We start from the raw sequence: 26,606 nt of genomic DNA on the forward strand, positions 1-26,606 counted from the left end.
CTCCTTGCATTGTCTTGGAAGACACCATATGACCCCAGGCCTGCCCTGCTTCTCAGGTGTCATCTCTGGTCCTGCAAGCACCACTGGCAGGGCAAGGCAACCCAGGTTCTACCTGGCACTGGGCACTGGTCATCTCTACAGGAATGACAGGTAGTGCCACCCATAGGCACTGAAGGGAGAGGTCACATTAGCCCCTTCCTGGGAGGCTTGGCTCAGCCTCCACAATGAAGCAAGTGGGTAGGTAGAAGGGCATGTCATACCCATCAGCACGGCCCAGTAGCTCCGGCAGCCACTCAGATTCAGTAGGTCAACCTCCCGGGACCGCAGCTGGTTCACAAAGCAGGTCCCAAAGTCCACCCAGCTGGTGGAGAGCTGCAGCTCAGGCACAGCCACTATGGCCCTCAAGGGCACCACCTAGGGGACAGAAATTTTGACTTGGCAGGGGAAGGAGTAACGCTGTCCACTGCAGTGGGGCTCTTAGCTAGGACACAGGGAATCTTGCTGGCCCCAAAGGCCCATAGCTATGATCTGAGTAAGGGGAATCACAGCACAGCAGGGGCAGGAAGCTGGCACTGTCATCAAAAGCCCGGGTTTGACAGGCCAAGTCCACCATCCCCACTGTGGAGATCTGTGCTCAGCTCTCCCTCAGGCCAACTTCCTTCCATCTGTATCCTTCCTCCCTCTTTCTTGCCATGGAGCCCAAGACCCAACCTGCAGCTCCTTGGGCGGTGGGCCATCTGGCCCTAAGGTCCCCACCCCACACCCTACTCTAGCTCTGGCAGCACTGGCAGCACCCTTGGCCACTGTGACACACAGCCTCTCTTCCCAGCCCCAGGAGCTGCTAGGCCTCAGGGCTGAAGTGCCCTGCCCCACATTATTCTGCCTCCAAAATCTCCCCCAGGCCATTCGCTCACACAGCGCACCTGCAGTACCAGCCTCCAGCCTCCTTGGGCTGCACAGCACTTACCATGACCTTGTGGTCAGCAGAGCTCACTCTGGTGTTCACAGCTACCTCAGGTATTCACTGTCCCCTTCCCCACCCCTAGGCCATTCCCTCAGCCTACATCTGTGGACATAGTTTCCCTTCTCCCTTGATTATTCAGTCCACACATTTCATCTGTCACCTCCTCCAGGGAGCCTTCCTGGATTTCCTGCCCTCCAGCCTCTCACTTTTCTCTGAGACAGGTAAGGATGGATGGCTCTCCTCTCTCAGTGCACAGGGCAGACTGTGCCCTCAGGGCAGGGGCCAGGCTCCTTGCTTTGCTATCTTCTCATCCCAACACAGCCGAGCCCACTCAGGTCCCGGCACTTGCCTGAGTGGTCTGGTTGGGGAACTCCAACAGCAGATCCTGAGTGAACACCATCTCCTTCTTTCCACTCGAGCTCTGCTGAATGTTCACTCTGGGTAGCATCTGGTCAGCTGGGAGCTTCTGGTAGGAGATCAGCTCCAGAGAGAGTGAGAAGGACACATTCACCTGCCGAGAAGCAGAATTGCCTGCCATGCACCATCTCAGGCCAGTGAGGGCAGGAGGGTCACTTCTAGGCCCTGGAGCTGGGTCCTGCTTCTCTTCTGCTCAGCCCTGCCCAGCACAGCTTTCAGGATCCAACCTGGTCTCAAAGTGCCCCCACCTGTGCACTCATCCCACAAGCACTGCCCTGCACCTGGTCTGTACCGGGCACCCTGATCCTGCAGAAGTGCTGCCTGCCTTCAAGAACCAGAGGCTGGAGGGAAAGAGAGGATAAGCAAACAACCTTCTCCACCTGACACAATGAAGACTGAGGTTCAGCCCTATAAGGCCAAGGAAGCACTTTGACTTTATCCTGAGGACCATAAAGGACCTGTAAGTGGGTTTGAAGTAGGGGTACCAGAGTTAGCTTTGCCTTCCAGGGGGGATATGGGCAGAGGGAGCCCAAGTGGGTTAAAGACAGCAGTCAGGAGGCCAAGACCAGAACTTAGGCCAAACAGGATGGGGCTGGGACTCCTCACTCCCAAAGACAGTTCCTGGGTGCTAGCTCATTAAAATCAACTGAGGCGTTTGTTTAAAAAAAATTGGATTCCTGGGCCTCAGCACAGACCCTCTCATCTCTAGAACTGGAACCTGAGAGCCTGTATTTGAGACAACTTTTCTAAAGGCTACTTATATATATTGCCAGGATTGGAAACCACTGTCCCAGACCAAGATATGGATTTGAGGTGAGAAGTAAAAAGTGCTGAACCTTCATAGGAGCACTCATGGACATGGTGACTAGTCAGTGAGCAAGCACCCTAGGATGAGGGGGCTAGAGCGCTGGTTTGGGAATGGGGTATAGGGGCTTTATGAACTGAGATAAAATGCCCCTAGAGAGAGAAGGCACAGATGGGCAGGCCAGGGTCTCAAGGGGAATGGAGAATTCGGTGCTGCAGGCTGAGTTTGGGTGAAGAACTGAGGGGAGAATTTTCAGATGCCAGATGCTGGGCATTGCTCACCTGCACACACATGGTGAGATGCACTACCACAACACAATGAGCTCGTTCTACACACATTTTGGTTTCCTCAGCTGCCCAAGGATTTTTATTTTATTTCTTCATGTTTCTTTTTTGAGTAAGGTACTAGAGATCAACCCAGGGCCTCATTTATGCTAGGCAAGTATGCCACTACTGAGCTACATGTCCAGCCCGGGATTTTTAAACATCTTGGTTGCTAACCCCAGCGTCTCCTGGAGAACCTCAGGTGGAAGACAATGCAGGCTTGTCTGGACTTTCCCCTCCATTTAGCTCTCTGATGAAAGGAGCCAAGACAGTGTGGTTAAGAGGACTCTTACTGTCTCCTGGTGATCTGTGCCTGTCTCCCCCACCTCCACAAGGAGATTCTTGGAGAGTTCCATCAGTTAGCTGGTGGCAGGCACTCACCACATAGATAGTGAAGGACACATTTGAAAGAGAGAATATGGCTGCCCACTGAGACTCTGCAAGTAGATGAGATGACCCAGGAATGTGCAGACCAAGGCCAGAGTCCAGCTGGAGCAGAGAGGGAAGCCCTCCAAGGACAGGAGAAAGAGCCTTGTATCAGGAGGAGAGGTGGAAGAGAGGCGCAGATCCACAGACTGGCTGGCTGTTCTTGGTAAGCTGGTACCCACCCTGGGAGCCTCTGTGCAAATAGGGATGTTTACACACCAAACACCCTAAGACCCCTAATTCTTATCTCCATTCCGGTGCCAGAAGTTCATGGCTCCCACTGCCACCTTGGCATTCCCAGAACCCCACCATCCCCTCCATCTCCGAAACTCCAAATTCCTATTATCACTGATGCCCTGTTAGAAGAGGAAGAAATCGCCCTGGGACCCAGAAGGCCTCACATTTATGGTAATCCAACCAGGGGCAGCCCCGATCTGGGAACAAACCTTGAGCGAAGACACATGAGAAGGAAGGAATGGAGATGAAGTGGAGGGGCTCGCAGGGGCCTGAGCCTGGCTCTACGGAGAACACAGAGGGGCCTGGCTGTGCTCCTGCAGCACGTGTGGCCGTGCGCACTGGATCTGGTCCACCCACGTACATGTGAGTCACTGGACAGAGGGTCTGTGTGTACTGATAGCGTGTCCGGCGGGAGGACACCTGGAGCAGGGCCATTCCTGCTGTCTGCACGCTTGTGTGAGTGTGTGCATCGCAGCAAGGGCCAGGGCGCCTCCACTAACCAGCATGTTTTCCTGCGGGTGCAGTACCAGCTGCCTGCTCACGGGGGCCATCTCCTCTTCACTTTCCTGCTCCTGGTCAGAGCCCGCTCTGTGGCCCCGGCTAACTGCAGCTTGAGAAACCAAGAAGGGCCTGGAGACCAACAGCTGGAAGTACTGTGGGATTTCTGTGGTGTTGACCAGCTTCAGCTGTTGGGTGGTCAGCTGCTCACTTAGCACCTGGGCAGCCACAGAGATAAGGAGGTCAGCATGCCTCCACCTCTCTCCAAAGGGGGAGTGGGGAATACTCGGACTACCTGGCAGGGCCAGGAGTGGCAGCACACTCACCCCAGCGCAGGGCTGGTCAGGGATGAGGTCACTGGCCTGGCACCGGAACTCCACACTGCTGCTGTCATCCAGCTCCACACTCAGCCTGCCCAGCAATAGATACCACTAAGGCCCCCAGGCATCCAGGGCCTCCTGGCCACCCTTTCTCTCTGCACTTGACCGCTGCCTAGTTTTCCCCTGGCTCCCTGCTGGCCCTTCTTCCTTCTCATTCTTGTCCTTAGGCTCTGCAGACTCTTAACTGACTCCTCCGGGGATGGAGAAGGATGGGGCAGCCCAGCCAACTCACTGGGCACGCCTCACAAAGCCATGCAGGTTCAGTCGCAGGGGTCCTACAGCAAAGTCCTGCAGCCGATGTCTCTGCCCTGGAATATCTCTTTCCTCCTACCAAAGCAAATCCATCATGGGTCCTGTTGGTCCTGGGCTGAGTGGACAGTATGCTACCCAGACAGAAGCAGTGGCCCATGCTTATCCCAGGTGAGGAGGGTTCACCTTGTTGTCCAAGCTCATATAGCCCAGGATGTAGCCAGTACATGCCACCTTGTGCAGAGTGTCAGGGATGAGCACAATGGGTGAGAAGGAGATGCAGATGGTGCTGCTGCCCCCAGCAGGGACCACCTGGCACAGACACAACAGCCTTAGTACTGACCTGTGCCCAGTAGGTGGCCAGTGCAGACTCCATGAGGCCTCTCCCAACCCTGCCTGACTCACCATCTGCTTTGGACTGACACTAAACAGGTGATGGGCAGGCACCCCCTCATGCTCCTGCAGGATGACTGAGATGATGTGCTCTGTGGCTCCATCACTGGCACTGGATTGGCCCTCCACCTGTAGCCAAAGAGTCACTGAGGCCCCAAGTCAGTGACCCTTGGTGGCCAGCTTGTCCACCCCTGAACCCTTGCTCACCAATGGGGCAGTTGCATGGCTGACCTCTGACACACTGGAGGGGGACAGAAGCCCAAGTAAACTGCTGTTCTTGGGCTTCTCAGGGCATACAATCTCATTCCCAGCTTGGTCCTTCAGAGGGAAAGGTGGCCCATAAAACACCCGCAACTCCACCAGCTTGTCCGCCTTGTCTTCTGGCACATATGTCTCCCAATCCAGGCGGATGTCTGAGGTATATGTGAGGGAGAAACAGGAAAGAGGGTTGGGTTTGCCCTGGTCTCCACTCACCTGTCTTCTCCTACTCAGCATGAAGAAGAGATGCACTGTCCAATGCCATCCCCAAGCAATTCTCATGTTTTGTTTCATCTTGTTTTTTAAAGAAAAGCATCTTTGTAGGCCTAGACCACCTGGCTGAATCATCCAATGCCCGCATTATCACAGGATCAGGCTGTCGTGTACACACAAACTCAGGCACTCCATTTGCTTCACAGCTCCCTCTCTCTCTGGCCAGTTTGCTGACAGTTGGTCCCCCCTGCGACCACCAATCCCATATCGTCTACCTTCTCCCTCTACCCGTCAGCCCCTATCTGCTTTCACTTCCCTCCCCAGCCAGCCTAGTCTTTGAGAGTCCATCATTTCAACCTCCACCTTACTAGCAACCTCCTATCTCCCTTTGGTGCCCATTCTTCCACCCATCTGGAAAAGCCACTGGAGAAAGTCCTCCAAGCTGAACAGATAGCCACCCTCTACATCTGTCCCCAACCTAAACCGGGCCTCACATTGCTCTCCCTCTCCACCATGACAATGTCAAAACATCCTGCATCTCCTCTGTCACCTCCATCTGCTTCCCTGATGCCTACAAGTACCCCCACTCCATTTCCCAGAAGTGTCCTGAAATCCTGACCCAAACCTACACATCTGTCTGCAGTTGTCCTGTCCTCCTCTCCTGCCTTGAATGTGGTGCATGCCCTGGGTTGTATAATGTCTAGCATCCCCTCTCTCCTCTATCACCAGCTTGAACCCTGTCTAGCTGCTTCCCCATCATGTGTAAGCTTCCTTCTGCCCTCTCACCTCCTCAGTGCCCCTCTCTCCCTTCACAACAAGCTCCCAGGACCAATTAGTCAAAAGTTGCCTCCCCCTTGTACTCATCTCTCACCCACTCCCCAGTCAACATTACAAGGCCAGGGGCTGGGCTTTGCCCTGGGCAGTACCTGTCAGGCCTGATACTCCTGAGTTTTTATGCTTATTAGCTAGAGCCTACTTCTTACAATGGTCACCTGTTCTACTATGCCCTAAAGATGAGTGGACAATCTCACCTCCAATAAAGAGAAAGAAACATACATGTGACTGTGAGCCCAAGGAAACTACTAGAGAGAAGGAAAGCAAAGAGAAAGCCTGAAATAAACAGAGGAAAACAGAATAAAATCACAGAAAATAAATCACACACACACAAAAAAACACATTGTAAATTTTAAAAATGCAAGTGTGCTGTGCAGAGGCTGGGAGAGCAGAGGGAGCAGGACAGTGGGGTCTCTGCCTAGAGCTTCTGTCCCGACTGTGGTCATCGAAGGCCCTGAGTTTGACTGTGTAGGAAGCCAGTATGCTGGGGGATGCATCACTCCACTGGAGGGGTGCATAGAAGCAGACTCTAGGAGGAAAGATAAGCCAGTCTGGCTTGGAGGAGTGATTCTGGGCCACAGGAAGTGCTGCAGGTGCTCAGAGACTTGAGGGCAGTGGCACAATCAGCCTAGCCACAGCAGAGTTCTGTGAGGAGCACTTAAAGCATTTTGAGGCTTGGACTCACAGGGCCTGTTTACTGTTAATGGACAGGGCCTGGCGCTGACGGTTAAGTTTCTTGAATGAGTCTAAGGAAGGTGCAGCCTTGCCTACGGCCATACCATCCTGAACGCACCCGATCTCATCTGATCTCAGAAGCTAAGCAGGTTGGGCCTGGTTAGTCCTTGGATGGGAGGAAGGTGCAGCCATAGCAAATAACTGCTACTTTAGGACAGCTTATTTTTGGCTACCAGATCTGTGAACTTGTGAAAGTTTGTTAAAGTCTACCCTCAAATTAGATTTTTAAAAATCAGTTTCTTCTTGCATTTCTAGTAGTTTTGCTTTATTTTTAGGTAGTTTTGCTTTATTTTTAGGTATTTTTAGTTTAGTTTTGCTTTGTTTTTAGGTGGTCTATTGTTAGAACTGCATTCGAACACGGGAGCTTTTTTTCATAACTTGAGTCTTCTATCATACCACATCATTAAATCCACATTGTCTTCTATTAACTTGCTACCCTTGGCATCTTGCTGGTGCTTACTTGGTATCTCCTTACCTATCCTTCTGCTTTCATCCTTTATGATGATTTTAGTGTTTGGGATTAAAAATAGACAGCTCTGTTTTTGAAAATTATGACCTGAAATTCTCTGTTTTCATGGGAAAAACCAGCCAATCTATATATTTCTTCCATCTTTTTAAAATTTACAATGTGGTTTTTTGTGTGTGCTTTATTCATTTTCTGTGATTTTATGGTGCAGGTCCTGCTGGCTGAAGTAATAAGAAAAGGAATCCTCTCTAAATACTGTCCCTAAGCACAGTGACCTTGAAAACAGCAAGTCTCTTTGGTCCCACAAATACTAAGCAAGGGTAAGCTGGGCAAGGGTAAGTCCTGTCTTCAAGAATTCTCTGACAACCCTGTATTGGCATGTCACCTCCCAACCTTGGCCCTCAAGGGACCTCTTTAGTAGCCACCTGCCACCTGGACTCCGCTCTAGCCATCAGCTCCCCCAGCACCATCTTCCTTCCCCACCAGGCTGATCATTCCACATTTTCTTGTGAGCAACTCACCACAGGGGCTGGAGTTATACAGGCGAATGGTCCGTCTGATTGTGTCTCCTCCAGAGATGTGGGTCCCCAACCTGAGGCAGGAGACCAGATTCAGCAAGCATCTACAGGCAGAGACACTTCAGAGAAGAGCACTGGATAGGGACCTGGCTGTGGAGGCACCACCTGCTCTGTCCTCATCCCAGCAACAAGGAGCCCCATGGCCAGAGGACTTCCCCTTGTGGTGTCTGATAGGCTGTAATCAGGGGCTTCTCACTGCTATGGCAACCCATCCCTCACTTCCCAAACTGCTCTCCAATCTGCTCCCAGCTCATCTGTGTGAGCAGCCTTGGGGTCCCTCTCACATTGACTACTCACTACTTCCACACCACACCCCACTCAAACACATACAGACGGCAGCCGTGTCCTGGGGACTTGCTGTAGGGGCCAGCTAGAGAACAACAAAGTGGCATGCACAGCCCAGACCAGAGGCCAGAGGGTTTCGGAAGCCACCGAAGAGCAGAGGATGAGGCTAAGGGCAGGTACCTGATGACAGGCTCCTTCTGCAAGCAGTCGGTGGTGTAGTAGGTGGTCCTTAGGGAGCTGATGGGACAGCCCACTGCTGCCATGTGCACTGGGATGACCGCTGGTGGTAAGTTTCCCACCTGCAGACACATGGCCCACTGTCACCTTTACCAGCTGCCACTGCCATTTCCTCCAAGAAAAGCCCTCACTTGTCCAACCAGCCCACACACTTGGTCACCGCTGGGCTCAGCCTCAGTCTTCACTGTCAGATTCCTACTCCAGACACCCCAGCACAGGTCACCTTTCCCTCCCCGCCCTACCTTGGCTTCCCTGCCTTCAGCCACCTTTGCTCTCTCTCCCAATGTCCTGCCTGCACGGATCTCCCACACGGAGGGCCTCTGGCCCCAACCTCTTTAACAAAAATTTCTATATCTTTTAAATGAAAATAACTTTATAATTTTCTCTGGTAATTAAAATACTTGCTTATTTTTAAGAGAAAACATAAGAATGTGATAGTTACTTATAATTACATCTGTGTTTCCATTTTAGACAAAGATATAAATGGGAAGCAGACCCAACTCCTTTTCATTAGTAGCCTTCTCTCTTAATAGTTTACAAGATTTTACTGAGATGGGTTTATAGCATTACAGGATGGGCTTCACAGAACTCCACTGTGGAGATGTGTGTAGTCCAATGGTGTGACCCACTTCTCCAATGATGGTCACAAATCATTAAGCAACCTTCCCCATTATACACAATTCTAAGAAGAAGAGGCAACCTAGTATGAAGTCATTTGTACAGTAAGCTATTTCTCTCTTTGGAATGCTTGTAATGTGTCCCTAGCACACTCCCAAAGTGCTTTCAAGGACGGCTGAATGCTTAGCACCTCTTTACCCACTGGGCTCAGAAGCATTTTACTTTGCATTTCTTTAATTACTAGTGATGGTGAAATAGTTTTGTGTTTATTGGCCATCTGGATTTTTTGTTGTTTGGGTTTTTCTAAGACAGTATCTCACTATGTAGTTCAGGCTGGCCCTGAACTCACATATGTAGCACAAGCAGGCCTCGAATTCACAGCAATCATCCTGTCCCAGCCTCCAGAGTGCTGGGATACAGGGATTACAAGCATGCATCATCTTACCCAGCTGGATTTATCTAACTTTGAGCTGCCTGTTCAAACCCTTTGCCCACTGGAATGCCTTATTTCTTCCTTACTGTTACTTAAATACAGTAATTCTTTGTTGATTAACACAATCAATCACATAACACAAGGCAACTTAAAACAAATGTCTACTGTAACTCACTAAATAGTTCATGAAAATCTTCTATGCAATAACTAAACAGTGTAGCATAATACATGCACATTTCATCTCTCCACAGCAAACTCAGAGCTCTTTCCTGGCACCATCTTCAATCTTACTCATCCATCTATCCCCTTAGTACCTGCTCAGGAGCCCAAATACAGTTAGAGGCCCAATATTTGCTGAGTAAAGGAATAAATGAATGGACCACTGCACAGAAGACCAGGCAAAGACATGACATGGAGAGGCTGTGATTAGCCCTCCACCTCTTACACCCTTTTCCAGGACTTGGGTCCTGACTTAGCCAGGGAGCCTGCTGATTCATGTGTCCTTGGTGGGGTCCAAGTCTTGAATCTCATGGGAAAAGGTACAGAAAACTCTACTTTTCATAGGGATCTGTCTGGCCTGAACCACGTTGGCCTCAGTCCCAGAGGTTACAGCAATTATGAATGCCCATCACTTAGTGAGCTTTGAAAGGTTGAGGGTTGAGTGTTGGAAAAGAAGAAATCCAGAGGTGCACACCCAGCTAGGTACCCTTACCATACAAACGAGGCTGTCCCAGTACTCGCCCCACATGTTGGCACAAGCTGTGATTTTAATGCTCAGCTTCTGGTAGGCCCTCAGCTTGCCCTGGGAAACATGGGGGAAGAAAGCTGCTCCTTTCCCATGAGATAACATGTTTTCCATAAAATCTGAGAAAAAATCAGAAATGGAGATTCAAGGCCCTGAAGTTCACAGGGAGTTTCAAACCCTCAAGTATAAGCAAAGTACTGTCCCATACAAGCCACCCTACACCCTCTCCTTTGTCAGGAAAGTGTCAGGGGTCAGCTGCTCAGTGCCCTGCTTGGCCAACCTGTCTTACCTCTTGAAAGGTGAGGTCCTAGTGGGAGCCCTCCCTTATGACTCAACACCCAACCCAAATCAATTCCAGGTCCTGTACATGAAACTAGCAGGAAAAAGGCCTCATTCAAGCGAAGTGGACTGTTATGTGGAGAGCCATGCCCATTACTATGGCTTGAACCAAAAATATTCCCATCAAAGGGTCACCTGTTCACAGCTGAATCTTTTGAAAGGTGATTAGATCACAGGAGTACTAATGTCCTCAATCACTTAAGCCACTGATCAGTTAATAGTGTGTTGTTAGAAGTTATGGCCTGGTTAGAGGGAGGGAGTTACCGGGGTAACCTGGAAGTGTATATTCTAATGCCTTTCCTCTCTCTAGATCTCTTGCTGTCACTCTACCTCCTGATTACCACGATATGAGCAGCTTTCTTCTACTCTGCCTTTCTACCATTATATTACTGCCTTGAACCCAGCTAACCATGGGCTAAAACCACTAGCCAAAACAAATCTTTTTTCCTTTAAGCTGTATAGTCAGATACTAGTGATTCTAGTGATACAAAGCTGTTCTAGTGATAAAAATCTAACTAATACAAAAACTTGGTACCAGACAAGGAGGAATGCTGTGATGATAGGACTGATGTGGTTCAGAAACGTTCAGAAGTGGTTTGCAAGAATTTGGAAAGATTTGGAGATGCAGGCTGGTAAAGCCCCAGAGTTCAGTGAGCAAAGCATGATGGGTGACTCTGGTTAGAGCTCAGAAGAGCACAATGCTGACAGGAATGCAGACAGTAAAAACTGTGCTCATAAGGTTTCAGGTGAGAATGAAAACTGCTGGGAACTGATTAAGGGCCATGCATGCTACCCTTGGGCAAAGAATGTAGCTATATTTTTCTATGTCATGATATTTTGTGGGACACTGGATGAAAGGTAATAGACTGGTTTACTGGGTGGAAGAAGTTTCAAGGCAGCTCAGCATTCAGGGCGCAGCATGTCTATTAATGGATGTTTTTAGCCAGACTCACAGTGAGAATCAGAAGTAAAAATCAGTCAAAAGCTCAGGTTGGTTGTTGGTTGGCCAGGAAAGATGTATAGTTGGGGCCAAAGGAGTAGCTGCTGAGGAGATTAGTGCCATTAAACAGACACCAAATATTTTGCACTAAAACAATAGGAAAGATGCACTGAGGGCATCTCAAAAATTGAGTTTAAGAGTGGAAAAGAATAAATTCCTTTGAAGGATTTTGCTTTGAGAAATGAGCCCCAGGGGGCCACTAGGGAAGTGTTTCCCCAGATTCTGCCATCCAGACACTTTGAAACCATTGCAGCCATTGGGAGCTAGCTAGTGAGCTACCCAGTGCTGAAGCTGGTGGCAGACCTTGGCATTATCTGCATATGCTGGCTTTGTAGGCACGTAGAATGCATGACTCATGAGATCACTGACACTTCTACTCCATTTTCAAAAGAAGACCTAGAAGGCCAGGCAATGTGTGACAGGGTCACAATCCTTAAAGACCCTAAGAGGGTAACTGTAAATCTGTGGGAGTGAGGCCAAAGCTGCAATAGAACCCCTTTACTTGGTCCATTTTATTCTATCTCATTACTTCAAGAATGGAAACGTTGAGCTGGGCATGCTGGCACATGCCTATAAACCCAGCACTTGGGAGGCTGAGGCAGGAAAATCTTTGCAAGTTCAAGACCAGCCTGGGCTACGAAGTAAGATCAAAACCAGCCTGAACTGCACAATGAGACCTTGACTCAAAAATACCAAAAAAAAAAAAAGAGGAGGAGGAGAAGAAAAGAATGGAAATGTTTACCCATTCTAATGTACCACTGTATCTTGAATGTGTATTTAGCTTTTTATAGGGACTTGCAAGAGTTTAACTGGGGTCTCACAGATGACTTTTGATTTGGACTTTTGAGCAATGCTGGAATTGAGATCTCAACAACTCTTAAAGATCAATTGAATGCACTTTGTATAATGAGATGAATATGAGCTTTTGGAGGCCCAGGGCAGAATATTAGTTTGGAAGAAAAATGAGCCCAAGGACTCATCTGTGGAGAGGTGGGGATTTTGAAAATTGATTAGATCATAGGAGCAACATCTTCAATAGATTAACGCATTGATGAGTCCATAGCTGAGTGTGCTGTTAGGAGGTGGGGCCTGGTTTAGGAGGATCACTAGGGGCCACTGGAAGAATATATTCTCATGCTAGCTCTTTTCTGTCTCTGTCTCTGTCTCTGTCTCTGTCTCTCTCTCTCTCTCTCTCTCTCTCTCTCTCTCTCTCTCTCTCTCTCTCTTTCTCTCTCTCCCTGGCTCTCTAACTCTGTCTCTGCTTCCTAGCTGCCATGAGATTAGTGACTTTCCTCCATGTGCACTTTCACTATGATGCTTCTGCTTTAAAGCCAGCTGATCATGGTCTAAAATCATAAACCAATACAAACCTCCCTTTAAATTGCTTTTCTCAGGTATTTGGGTAGTGAGAGAAAGCTGACTAACACAGCCATTTGGGGGACCACAATGGGAAAGAGGGATTCTCTAGTTTCAGTCCTCTACCTGGTAGCTACTGGTCCATATCCTCAGAAAATCATGCAAAACCCAGCTCTGGCTGCTTCTTACCTAGTTGTTCTCGCTTGGCCAAGTGCTCTCTCATGCGTGCTGTCTTTAGCAGGGCAGGAGGCAAGTCAGACCTTTACGCATGGAGACAAAAAAGTAGCACCAAATAACCAGGCCTATCCCAAGAGATGAGCTACGTCCCATAGTAAACAGCATCCTACCTGGTGCCCATTAGAAGAAGATGGTCCTGACTGCACTTCCTAGAGAAAGCGGGTAGTCAAGTCTCTTTTTCATCTCCTGTTCTGGTCTTTATTCCCACAGTACCCCTGCTGCCCAAAGCATCCCGAGCTGCAGACCACCCCCTAAGTTACAGGGATCACCTCCTAAGAAATTCAGGAGGGTTCTGAGGCAGGGATTCCCTGTCCTCGGCTCTGTGCTCTATTAACTCTGACACAAACTCAGCCTGTGTCATTATCTCTTGCCCAAACTTCTGCAGTGGGCCCATTTCCAGTCTGTCTTGCTGGAGATTTCTCAAAAAACTAAAAATAGAAACTCCATCCAACCTAGCTATTCTTCTTCTAGGTATCTTCACAAAAGAATTAAAAACATCATACTATACTAATACATGTTTATAGAAGCACAAATCATAATAGCTACATCACTGAAGAATCCCATACATCCATCAAGAAATGGATAAAGAAAATGTGGCATCTATATACAATCGAATATTATTTGGGTATAGAGAGTGATAAATTCAAGACATCTGTAGAAAAATAAATGCACTTTGAAAATACAATATTAACTGAAATAAACACACAGGCTTAAACACTGTATGGTTTCTCTCATATGGGAAATCCAAAGTACAAAAAAGGAAAAGAGCAAAATAAAAGACTGATAAAAGAAGCAGGCAGATAGATCTTTAGCACATGGGAAGAGGACAACAGACTGAGTGAGGAGGGGAGAAGGGGAATACAAAAAAGATTTAAGATGTGTCATGTACCTGCACCAACTACCCACAGTGAATGTACTCATTGTACGCCCCAAGCATAAACTAAATAATACTAATAACAATGAAAACTGGGAAAGGGGATCTAGAGACAAAGGGAGGGAAGAAGGTGGGAAGGTAAAGGGAATAAAAAGAATCAACATTTGTTACATACACGTAGTTACTCACTATGATGAATGGAAACAACATGTATTATAAACATATACATAATAAAAGCATTTTAAAATTAATAAATATATTTTTGTCAGTTTTTCTGTGCCTAATTTTAATTTACAGCCTTGTAAAAAAATGCCTGATTATTTAAAATTGGTTCTCCTGAGCCAGTACTAGCTGGTTCTGGCACATCACTCCGTGTGTGTGTGTGTGTGTGTGTGTGTGTGTGCGTGTGTGTGTCTGTCTGTCTGTCTGTCTGTGTGTCTGTATATGAAGCTCCAGATCTTGCCTCGGCTTTTGACCACAGCAGCTCAGAGTCCGGTCTCTGTCTTATTTCTCGGGCATCTCTTCCTCACCTCACCTCTCCACATCACCCAGCACACAATCCAATGTCCCTGGAACACTCTCTGCTCCTGTCTTCTCATCCCCACACTTCTACCCGCTGTTTCCTCTGCCACAGTCTCTTCTCCCTCATACAAGGCCTTCTGGCTGCCTCAGACAGCACCAGGAGGCCACTTGAGGAAAACAGTACCAACCCGGCCTCTTTCAGAGCCTCGTTGGAGTGTGAGAGGTGGGCAGCAGATGTTTTCTGCATTTCCCATGTCTACCTGGGAATCACAGATGTCCCCACCTAAGCCACCAAAATCCCCAACAGGGCCGAGTTTCCCCAGTAAGCGGTAAACCCCACCCGGCCACATCTGCCCTGGAAATGACCTTCCAAGGAAACGAGACTCACAAGCTGCTCCTTTTGCTCAGGCTGTTCGGAGAGCTCCCGAAGTACTCAAACTTGAGGGTGAAAGAAGTCTGAACTGGTGAGTGATTATTCAGGATGAGCTGGCGATTCACACAGGTCCTCAGTGGCACCATCGAGCCAAAGTCCAGGTGGAGCTCTTCCGGGTGGCCTGGCCACTGTTTTGCGCTGCAAACACTGCCCCATGCCCATGGGCACTGGGTTACCATCTTTGGAATTTCTCAGAGGGCCACCCATGGTGATAGTGCCAAGAAAACCGGCCACGACCTCAATCTCCCACCCATAGCGCTACCAACCCACAGGCCCACCCTTCCCGTCTGCACATGATTCCCCAGGAGGCCTCAAACTCTATACAAACTGTTCCTGCTTGGCAGACCAGCATGTCCGCCACTTGCTGGGGAAACTCAATGAGCCCACAGCCCCCAGCCCTGCCACCTCCTACCTGCCTAGACACCATGCCATGTGCAGAAAGGCCACACAACAGCAGGGAAGAGGTGAAGCAATCTCTTCCCCCAAGTGATGAGGGCCTGGAACTACTTTGTGGCCTTCCCCCAGCTCCAGGAATCATCTGGGAGTGAACTGGGGCAACACTGGTCCTTTGTGTGGCTGCCCATCCCCTGGGCTTACCTGCTATCAGAACCCTCTGCAGAGATGGCAACAGTCACTTGCAGGCCCTGAGGCTTCCCAGAGATGCCTAGGACCAGTGGCTTCTTCATGCCTGACACATAACAAGGAAGGGCCAGATTGGTCAGCTTGTCCTATAAGAAAGCCCACCCAAGAGTCAGAGGCAGGCTGGGGCCTCAAAGTCAGTCCCAGATGCTCTTCCACAGCTGAGTGGTTTGTGGACAGCTCAATATGAAGGCCTTCACTTTCTCCAGGGTGACCTCTGAGGAAGGGCTCTGCAGTGCCTCCAGTGAGCCAGTCTGTCAACTAACACCTTACCTGCAGAGCCCTGGTTCCTTCCCCAGGTTCTCTGGGGCTGCCTGTGGGAAAGAAGACCCCTCAAAGCAGTCCTAAAAAGCTGTACAATCTCTCAATGAAGCTGCTACTATAAACACCAAAGCCTCGCTGTCATCCAGGAGCTCAGACTCGGCTGCGTAAGGAAATTCACAGGCCCCATGTCTGCCAGTGAAGAACTGCAACCTAAACCTGCAAGTGTGTGAAAAGGAAGAAGTTTCTCCTCCCAGGTGAACCACCCAACTACTGAGCATGGTCAACCCTGATGGCTTCCTCCACACCACTCCAGGGAGCAGCCATGACTCTCCTGGGAGGTCTCTGGCGGCCAGTTAGCTCTGCCCTAGGTGTCTAGGAAAATTGGAAATGTGGGACCCCAGCGGCCACAGAGTATGTTCTGGAGAAGTCTAAAAAGCATGTAGAGGCACATAGAGGCCTGCTCCAGTCTCTCTGCCACTTTGTCCCTAGAGAATAGGGGACCCTAGTCAGATACAAAAGATATCCCTTCCCCACCCACAAGGACCTGGAGCAGAGTCTGAGGCAGGTACTCCCTGGAGACACAGATGCAGCCTGTTGGCAAGATGCCTTCCCAGGCACTGGGCCACATGTTGCCTTACTCACCTGGGTATGAGCTGTGAACTCCAAGACGAACTGATGCTCCTCACTAGGGCCCAGCAGGCCACGTCTAGGGGAAACTGTCACTGTGCAGGAGGCTGCTTGGTTTCCCAGGAGCTGGTAGAAACAGAAGTGTAGTTGTCGTCTCCTGCAGGGCTCCCAGAATGGACCAGGACTCAGAGTGTTCGGTGGAGGCTAGCAGACTGATAACTACAGTAGGACACAGTGCTGGGAGTTCACTTCTAGGATAAACCTCCGGTCCCTTCCCTGCTCCGCATCCCCGGATGGACATCACCCCCGTCAGAGTGTTACTAGACTCAATAAGCTGTCCTGGAAGGCCCAGAGTGATGGCAGCAGAGGGTGCTGCTGCAGATGCACAGAGATGCAGCCCCATTTCCCACAGCACTCAGAGTAAGTTCCACAGGGGCAGTGCCACAGCTGGGCTCCCAGCAGCTGTGTGGAAGAGCTGCAGACAATGCTGGCTCAGGGACTCTAGCTGTGTTCACACCAGAAACTCCTTCATTGTGGGGACTGGGGTTCCGATGACACAAGGCCATGAAATGCCTGGCCAGTTGTGCTGTTCCTTTGTGGAGCTGAGCTTTTCTGGGCACTGTGGAGGGACTGACTGTGGGACTGAGGCTGAAAATCTCTGCTGGGAGCTCCGGAGGGGCCACATGGGGCTGTGTTGCCGAGGCTGCGGTCCGCTGCCCAGCGTACAGGCTTGCTCACCTTGCCCCAGTGGAACCGGGTGGGGAGGAGCGTGCTGTTGACGAGTGAGAGGGTCGACTTTGTGGGCACGTCCAGGTAGAGGCTGCTGAGTTCCACCTGGCTGTTCTGCAGGTACACGTGGGGCTCCTGGATCTCAGCACACACAGCCACGTAGCTAGAGTGCAAGGACATGAAAGGCATGCTGATCAGAAAGGAATAAAACTGTCCCTGGCATGATGAGTATGACGAGTATGTAATCCTAAGGAATATATATATATATATATATATATATATATATATATATATATAGAGAGAGAGAGAGAGAGAGAGTTGTTGTTGTTTTTGTTGTTGTTGATACAGGGATCAAACTCACAACCTCACGCTTGCCAGGCAGGTGCTAAGCAAGCGTGAGGTCATGAGTTTGATTCCCTGTACCAAAAAAAAAGGTCTATTAGTAAAGCACATTTATGGACGTGTCTAGCAGGGACTTGGAATTGTGACCCTGGGGACTATATCTGGTCTCTGGCCTCTTCCTCTGTCACTGTGCCCCTGCTCTGCCTCCCAGCTGCCACAATGTGAGCAGCTTTCCTCTGCTTTGACCGCCCAACATGATCTTCTTGCCTTGGAGCCAGCCTATCATGGATAGAAATCTCTAAAACGGTGAGCCTGTTCAGCATCTCCTCAAAACATTAGCCAAAGCAATCAGGCAAGAGAAAGAATCAAAGAGACATGTATAGGAAAGGAAGAAGTCAGTTATCATTATTGCAGAAATGATTCTATCAAAAGACTCCAAGAATTACTAACCAAATTCCACAATGTAACAACATACAAAATCAACACGCAAAAATCAATAGCACTTCTGTACACCAATAATAAACTCATTGTGAAAGAAATTATAAAAAAATACCACTCACACTAGCATTAGAAAATATTAAACACTTAGGAATTAAACTAATTGTGGAAGTGAAAGACCCCTAAAGAAATGTATAGTACTCTGAAAAAGGAGATGGATAAGGACATCGGAAAATGGAAAAATATTCCCCATTCCTGGGTAGGTGAACTTGGGTCTGCCCTGCCTAAAGTCAAAATGACCCTACTTAGAAAACTGACAGAAGCCACCAGCAGCTCTTTTAGTGGAGCATTATGCACTCTACAGAGCATACTTCTTTTCCTACCTTTAAAATTTAAATTTCACTACCTTTTTCACATATTTTGTCTAATTATTTGTTCTGGACACCAAGAAACACGAAAAAATCTTTGGAAACCACAGCCCCCCAGAACCCCAGTAATATAGTTGGTGAAGCTACCAGGAGAAATTCAGGTAATCTAGAAACCTGTGTTTGAAGACTTCCAGGAAGATGGCAGAGTGAAAAGCAACAGGAGAACTTCTCTGAGATGTGCTGTCCAGACACTGGAATATAGCAACTAGAGGAAGAAGAGGAATGAAGTAGGTGCCCTGGACCCAGAAAGGGTCTGAAGTGAGAGTTGAAGCCCAAGAGTAGAAACTTTAGCAAGGAAGAAGGAGAAACCCTAACAAACAAGATGGAGGTAGCAGGCAATGCCTTCACCCCGTGTTGGGATTCAGTGCATGGGAGGAGCAGTTCAAACCTGCAGACACACAGTGACTCCTGGCAACCCCAGAGGCCTCCACAGAGGGATGCAGCAGTGCAATGGAGGAGTGGACACTGTGGACTGGACTGACTGGTGAGTGGAGTGGATTTGGCCATCCCATGGGGAAAAGCAATTGTCTGGGAGCTATCTAAGAGGGGGCTAACAAGCTCTGAACTCAGAACAACTGCTGGATCCATCTAGCAGCGCTCAACAGCATACATGCCTGCAGAAGTTGTACTTCACAGCCAGAAACATGCCTGAACTTCAGGGGGGAAAAAGGTGCAAGCTCAGTGAGATTATCTACTACCCTGCCATAAAGTCCCTGCTGGCTTGCTGGGATAACTCAACACAGATCTGCCTCCCCATGTCATCTACTAGTGACAGCAGAGAAAAACTCGGATGTGGTCTTTTTTCCCCCCCTTTCTCTATCCTTTGTTTGTTTGGAGATTTTTTTCTTCATTTTTTTCTCTTTATTATTGGATTTTTTTTTTTTTAGGCACGTGAGTATAGTTAGTGTCCACTGTGTGTGTGTGTGTGTGTGTGTGTGTGTGTGTGTGTGTGGTGGTTGTTCTGTTCTGTTTTTCCTTTTATTTCCTCCTTCTCTTTTTCCCTCCTGTCTTTTGACCCGTTTCCCAAAGTTTGTGTGATCCTCTTTTGTCCTCTCGTCTTCTTTCTAATCTCTTCCTCTTCTTTTATTTCTCTATTTTTCCCCTACCCTTTTTAAATGTTATCCCCCAAGGGTACAATTGACATATTGAGGGCTCACTTACTGCACACAGTTTTGTGGTTTGTTTTAGATTTGGTTATATGACCACAAATCTAGTTCATATAGTTAAAGGTGGCAAATTAATAGTTACCTTAGTTTGTCATTTTCTGAGCTGTGTTTGATGCATTGTTATTGCTGATTGTACCTCATTAGCCAAAGTGACATAATTGTTTTAACCAGCTGTTCTTCCTGGTATACCAAGACTGATACTGCCTAAGGATCATAGAAAATACTGTGGACCAGTGCCAAACAAACAAGCTGGGCCAAGCAGGCAGAAACTTCTCATCCCCAGTAAACTGAAGAGGTAGGGATCTTGCAACAGACTTAAAACACAAAAATCAGCTATAAATGGAAGACAGCTCTGAGAAGCAGTCATTTCCTAAAGTTCTAAATACTAGCAATAAAGCTAATCACCATAGACAATTTACAAGTATCAACCCAGGAATTAAACTAAAAAAAAAATAGAAAATGAGAAGACATTTAAATAAGATACAACCCCAGATGTTCAGACAAACCTAGGGGAAAATGAAGTGAGACAATATGAAAGTCACTGTCTTAGTTACTTTTTACTCATTGCTGAGACAAAATACCTGATGACCAAAGTTGGGAAAGGAAAGGTTTATTTCTTACAGCTTTTGGAGGTTTCAGTCCACACTCGGTTGGCTCCAAGGCAGAGTGCATGGCAGGGCCGCAGTTCATGGCGGCTGCAAACAGCAAGGCAGAAACCAGTAAAAGAGCGAGACACGCCTTCTTCCTGCCATTACATCACATCCTGGCTCCACCCGTATGTGTGTGTAGCACTGACACTATCAATCCAAGCATTAGACAATGAACCAATCACAAATGCACAATGCAAAAGCATGAGGCTTGGGGGCCACACACATAAACCATGACAGTCACTCACCTGGCCTCTCTAAAGTGGTAACAGCAATGCAAATGAATGAGGCTCTAGAAAAACTCAAATTAGAAGTAATTTCTCAGATAACTGCTGAGATAGTGACAACAATCAAAAACATGCTTAGTGATTCTAGATCTGATACACATAAAAGACAGGAGCATAGAACAATGAAGGAAATCATGAATGTCCCACATAGAAAAGAAATGGAATCCATAAAATAGATTCAAGCAAATAGTCATGAGACTAAAAATTTCATTGAAAGTATCTGTAGCAGATGAGGACAGAACCTCAGACATAGGAGACAGGGTTGTATTAAGCAATAATGAAAAGAAAGAGTTCTTAAAAATAGCAAAGGACCCTGAGAAATAAATCCAGCATCTGATAGGTAATGCAAAGAAGAGTAACATAAGATTGATTGGAGTCAATCAAAAAGCAGGAGATCGACAATGGTATTTTCAAAAAACTTGCTCACAGATATCATGGCAGGAAACTTCCCTGGCAGGGAAAAAGAATTTGACATATAGGAAAGTGAGACATACAGAACTCAAATTAGCCATGATCAAAAAAAAAAAAAAAAAAAACTACAGCAAGACGTATCATAGTCAATATTCTAGAAATTCAACACAAGAATAGAATATTACAAACTGTTAGAGAAAAGAAACAAATCATCTATAAAGAAAGCCCCTTAGAATCACTGCTGACTTCTCAACACAGACCCTTCAGTGAAGGAGAGCTTGGAGTGAAGTAGTTCAATCCCTAAAAGAAAACAATCTCCAACCTAGATTGATATGTGATGCAAAACTGTCTTTCAGAATTGATGGAGAAATATGATACTTCCATGATAAAGAACACCTGAGGAAATTCATGAACAGCACAACAGCACTCTGAAATGTACTGGAGGACATGCTAGAAAGAGATAACAAGGACCACAGCTCCATGAACCCCATCAGAATGAATCTGCCAGGCAAGGCAAGCAATTAAACACTGGGGGAGGGACAACAATAGGAAAAAAAAAAACATGACAAGGATAAGTCAACACATATCATCTATAACCATCAATGTTAATAGTCTCAATTCACCAATCAAAACAAACAGACTGGCAGAAAGATCAAAAACTAAGATCCAACATATGCTACATAGAAGAGACACACTTAATTCAAAAGAAATTCATAGACTGAAATTCAAAGCATGGAAAACAATACTCCATGTAACAAGAACCCAGAAAAAAAACAGAGATAGCTATTCTATTTGTGGACAACATAGATTTCAAGTCAAGACTGATTAAGATAAATAAATAATGTCATTACATCTTGTAAAGAGAACAATCCAAGAGAAAGAGATAGCAATCACATATATATATATAAAACAAATATTAGTGTACCCAACTATATAAAACAAATATTAACAGGTATGAAAAATAAAATAATCACTAATACAACTGTACAGGTGGATCTCAACACCCACTGTGACAAAAAGATCAACTAGACAAAAAATCAACAATGAAATATTAGAACTGAACCAAACTGTAAAACAAATGGACTTAATAGATGTCTACATGTTGTTGCATCCTACATCAGAATATACATTCTTCTCAGCTGCACATGGGACCTTCTCCAAAATAGACCACAGGAACTGAGATTATCTCATGCATATTATCAGAGGATAATGCAATGAAATTGGAAATCAATAGCAAAAGAAACTATAAGAACTTCATAAATACATGGAAATTAAATAACACCCTCCTGAACAATCAATGGGTCGCAGATGAAATTAAAGAAGAGCCTGGCATGGTGGCACACATCTATCATCCCAGCACTCAGGAGGCTGAAGCAAGAGGATCACTGTGATTTCAAGGTCAGCCTGGCCTACAAAGTGAGTTCAAGGCCAACCTGCACTGCGCAGCAAAACTCTGTCTCAAAAAGATAAAAAATAGAAAAGAAAGAAATTAGAGAAGAAATCAGATGGTTTCTACAAGCAAGTGATAATGTCAATACAACATACTAGGACTTACGGGATCCTATGCAGGAAACTTACAGTGATGAATTCTCACATCATAAAAGCAAAGCGAGCTCAAATAAACAAATTAATGTTGAACTTCAAGCTTCTAGAAAAACAAGAGCAAGTCAAGCTCAAAGCTTGAGAGAGGAATTTATAAAGATAAGAGCAGAAATTAATGCAATGGAATCTCAGAAAATAACAAAAAAAAATCAATGAATTGAAGAGTTGGTTCTTTGAGAGATTAAATAAAACTGACAAGCCCTTAGCCAACCTTATCAAAAAAAGGGAAAGAAAAGAGTCAAATCCACACAATGAGGAATGAAACGCGTGAAATCACAACAGATCCTGCAGAAATTCAGAAGATTCTCAATACCTATTCCAAGAACTTGCATTCTAATAAGATGGGAAACACAGAAGAAATGGACAGATTTCTAAATACATATGAATTTAAAATGCTAAATCAAGAAGATATAAAATTCTAAAACACAAGTATCAATGAAATTGAAGATGTAATTTAAACCCTACCAATAAAAGCCCAGACCCTGACAGATTCACTCCTGAATTCTACAAGAAATTTAGACAACAGCTAACGCCACTACTTTCCAAACCCATCAATGAAATTGAAAGGAAAGCAATACTCTCAAATTCATTCCTGGAAGCAAGCATTACCCTGATAACAAAACCAGCAAAGGATCCAACCACAACCGAGAACCACTGGTCAGTCTCCCTAATGATAATATACACAAAAATTCTGAATAAGACACTAGGAAATAAACAGGATACAGAAAATTATCAAGACCATCACACACCATGAACAAGCAGGATTTATCCCAGGGATGCAGAGATGGTTCAACATATAAAAATCAAGAGATGTAATATGCCATAGTAACAGAGTCAAGGACAAAAACCATATGACCATCTCAACAGATGCAGAAAAAGCACTTGACAAAGCACAACACCCATTCATGATTTTAAAAATGCTACATAAAATTGGAATAGATGTTTTTATCTCAACCTGATGAAAGCCACCTATGACAAACCAATAGCCAACATCCAACTAGACAAAAACTGAAAGCTTTCAGTCAAAAGTCAGGAACAAGAAAAGGATGTCCACTACACCACTCTTATTCAATATAGTTCTGGAAACAGGCAGTAGAATTAGACAACAGAAAGAAGTAAAATAAGGATACAAAAACAAGAAGTTAAATTATTATTTGTATGATGCTTTTACATAGAGGATCCCAAAAACTCTACCAAAAGACTTCTGGACTTAATAACCAAATTCAATAGCATAGTTAGACACAAAGTCGGCACTTAAAAATCAATAGCCTTGCTGTACACAAATAACAAACTCCCTGAGAAATTAGGGAAACAACACCTTGCACAACAACATCCAAAAAAATTAAATACCTGGGAATTGATCTAACAAAGGAAGTAAAAGACCTCTATATTGACAACTATAGTACTCTGAAAAAAGAAACTGAAGAAGATATCAGAAAATGGAAAAATATCCATTTTTCTTGTCTAGGAGAAACCAACATAGTGAAAATGACCATATTTCCAAAATCATGATACAGATTTAATACGATTTCAATCAAAACTCCCACGGCAGATCTCACAGAATTAGAGAATGGTGGTAAAACAGCATGTAACTGGCATAAAAACAGACACGTAGCTGGGTGTGGTGGTACATGCCTGGAATCCCAGCACTTGGGAGGCTGAGGCAGGAGACTGCCATGATTCAAAGCCAGCCTGGGCTACATGCCAAGACCCCATCTAATAAAAGGAAAAGAAAAAAAAAAACAGACATGTAGGACAATGGAACAGAATACAGGAAGGAAAAACAGCTGTAGGCAACAATCTTAAACTATTTGGTCTTTGGAAAAGGGTTCAAAAAAGTATGCTAAAGGAAAGATACAGCCTTTTTAATAAATAGTGGCAGGAAAACTGCCTATCCACGTACCAATGTTTGAATTTAGACCCATATAGATCAGCATGTACTAAACTAAAATCAAAATGGATCCAAATGTTAAAGCAAAACTACTTAATCTGCTGGAAGATAAAACAGATAAAACTCTTGAAAACAAATGCACAGGCAAATGCTTTCTCAATCGGATTATACCAAATTAAAAAACTTTTGCACACCAAAAGAAACAACCACTAGAGTGAAGAGACACCATACAGAATGGGGAAATTTTTTGCCAGCAATTTCTCAGACACAGAATATCTTTAGAGTTTTTGTTTTGGTTTTCTTTTTGTTTTGTTTTGGTACCAGGGATCGAACTCATGACCTTGCACTTGCCAAGTAGGCACTTATGCCACTGAACTAAATCCCTGATCCTAACATCTATAACATATAAAGAATTCAAAAAAAGTAGACACTCCCCCAAAAGAACAAAAACAGACAAGAGAAATGAGTAGACACTTCTCAAAAGCAGAATAAATGACAATACATGAAAAAATGTTCAGCATCTCTGGCTATGATAAAATGAAAATTAAGACAACACTGAGATTCCATCTCATTCTAGAAAAAAATGGCTGCCAATAAGAAATAAAATAATAACAAATGCTAGCAAGGCTGCAAGGGAAAAGGAATCCTGTATTGTTGGTGGGAATGTGAGCCAGCACAACCACAAAGGAAATCAGTATGGAAAATTCCTCAGAAAAGCTAAAACTAGAAATTTCCTTTGCCCCAGCTATTCCCTTACCAGGTCTCTTCCAAAAGAGTTCAAGACATCATGGTATAACGTACATGCATGCCCATGTGTATAGCAGCACAATTCATAATGAAAGGGAGAAACTGGACAAGAAAAACTGTTGTTTTAAAACTTGGTTCTTCAGAAACTGCCTAGCTCTGTAACTGCTTCATGGCTTTATAATTACTTTCTTGACCCCTGTAACTACAAGAGCATAATCAAACATGCAGGATATCTGATTGCACCACTGTACCAAGCTTCATGAACTGACGATCATTAATCTATCCTTAGAATCGATGACCTCACCCTGCTAGCTAATCAAAAGAACTGCCAGGCTGTTCTGTATCACTTTTGCACCTCCTGCTTGTACATCACAGAAAAGCTCTAGACCACCACAGTGGTTTGAGAAGGGGTAGGGAGGAAGGAAAGGGACCTGATATTCTGGGAATGACCCGATCAGTGCCCATCCATGTAAATAAATCTGCCTCCAAATCCTGGGTGTCATTTCAGTTTTTCTGTTTACCATTGCAATAATAGCCAAAATTTGGAAACAGTCTGTATGCCCATCAACAGATTAATGGATAAAGAAAATGTGATTCTTATACACAATGGAGTACTATTCTTCTATAAGGAAAGATAAATTGAGTCATTTGTAGGAAAATGGATGCATCTTAAATCTATAATGTTAAGCGAAATAAACCAGACACATATGCTTAACTATTGTGTGGTTTCTCTTTATGAGAAACAATATATTAATAAAAAGCGAAATAAAATATGGATAATTGGAAGCAGGGAGATCTTTTTGAAATGGGAAGGTGAGAGACAAAGGCAGGAGAGTGGGAGGAAAGGGAAGGGGGGAAAAAAGGCTGAAAAAAGAATTGAGATGCATTATGTACTTGTACCAAATCCCCACAAGGAATTATGTAATGCAATCATGGACTAATAAAAGCCAAAGGAAAAAATTTTAAAAAACATGGATAATTAAAACCATAAAATTGTATATAAAAAATATCTAACATAGAAAGTGGCAGTAATGGAAGGATGTAGGAACAGAAAGACAAAAGGCAAACAGAACACAGCAAAATGGGAAATGTAAATCTTATTTTATCAGTAATTACACTGAACAGGAATAAATTAAACAATCCTTTTAGAAAGGTAGAGGCTGGCAAAATGGATTTTTAAAAATGATCCAACTTATACTGTCTGTAAGTGACACTTTAGATTTAAAAATTTGCACAGGTTGAAAGAAAAAAATATATATCATGCAAGTAACATCCAAAAGAATAGTATAATAGCTATATTAATGTGAGATAAAATATACATTCAAAAAATTATAAACATAAACAAATAATACTTTATAATTATAAAAGGTAAATATCAGAAATACATAGCTGCTTGTAAGCATGTATGTATCTAACAATAGAGCCCAAAATATATGCAACAAAAGTTGACAAAATTGAAGCAAGAAGTGGACAATTCAACAATAAGCACTGGATACTTCAATACCTCCTTGTAAGAATGGAAAGAACAACCAA

General features: G+C 45.3%; 1 protein-coding gene across 17 annotated transcripts in view; it reads right to left on the minus strand.

Moving 5' to 3' along the window:
- Window positions 1–26,606, minus strand: part of Dlec1 (DLEC1 cilia and flagella associated protein) — a 109,975-nt gene that overhangs the window by 12,441 nt on the left and 70,928 nt on the right. For 8 of the 17 annotated variants that reach the window (XR_010051300.1, XM_063260325.1, XM_063260322.1 and 5 more), the window contains 15 exons: window positions 17,124–17,277; window positions 16,401–16,511; window positions 15,453–15,583; window positions 14,811–15,002; window positions 12,979–13,049; window positions 10,062–10,213; window positions 8,242–8,360; window positions 7,720–7,790; window positions 4,900–5,105; window positions 4,486–4,821; window positions 4,283–4,377; window positions 3,997–4,081; window positions 3,673–3,888; window positions 1,314–1,475; window positions 261–414 (listed from right to left, as the gene is read on the minus strand). Coding sequence is in view for 14 of the 17 variants with exons in the window: in XM_063260325.1 (XP_063116395.1) it covers window positions 261–414; window positions 1,314–1,475; window positions 3,673–3,888; window positions 3,997–4,081; window positions 4,283–4,377; window positions 4,486–4,821; window positions 4,900–5,105; window positions 7,720–7,790; window positions 8,242–8,360; window positions 10,062–10,213; window positions 12,979–13,049; window positions 14,811–15,002; window positions 15,453–15,583; window positions 16,401–16,511; window positions 17,124–17,277 (2,255 nt within the window). In the remaining 3 variants the exon portion in view is untranslated. Of the gene's footprint in view, window positions 1–260; window positions 415–1,313; window positions 1,476–3,672; window positions 3,889–3,996; window positions 4,082–4,282; window positions 4,378–4,485; window positions 4,822–4,899; window positions 5,106–7,719; window positions 7,791–8,241; window positions 8,361–10,061; window positions 10,214–12,978; window positions 13,050–14,810; window positions 15,003–15,452; window positions 15,584–16,400; window positions 16,512–17,123; window positions 17,278–26,606 lie in introns of those variants that run through there. The other 9 variants (XM_013156457.3, XM_023566589.2, XM_023566591.2 and 6 more) reach the window with 8 other exon arrangements.

The sequence above is a fragment of the Cavia porcellus genome, unplaced genomic scaffold, assembly GCF_034190915.1.
Source record: "Cavia porcellus strain 051 isolate PalLab524CR breed Dunkin Hartley unplaced genomic scaffold, mCavPor4.1 scaffold_13, whole genome shotgun sequence".
In the NCBI taxonomy this organism is placed as follows: Eukaryota; Metazoa; Chordata; class Mammalia; order Rodentia; family Caviidae; genus Cavia; species Cavia porcellus.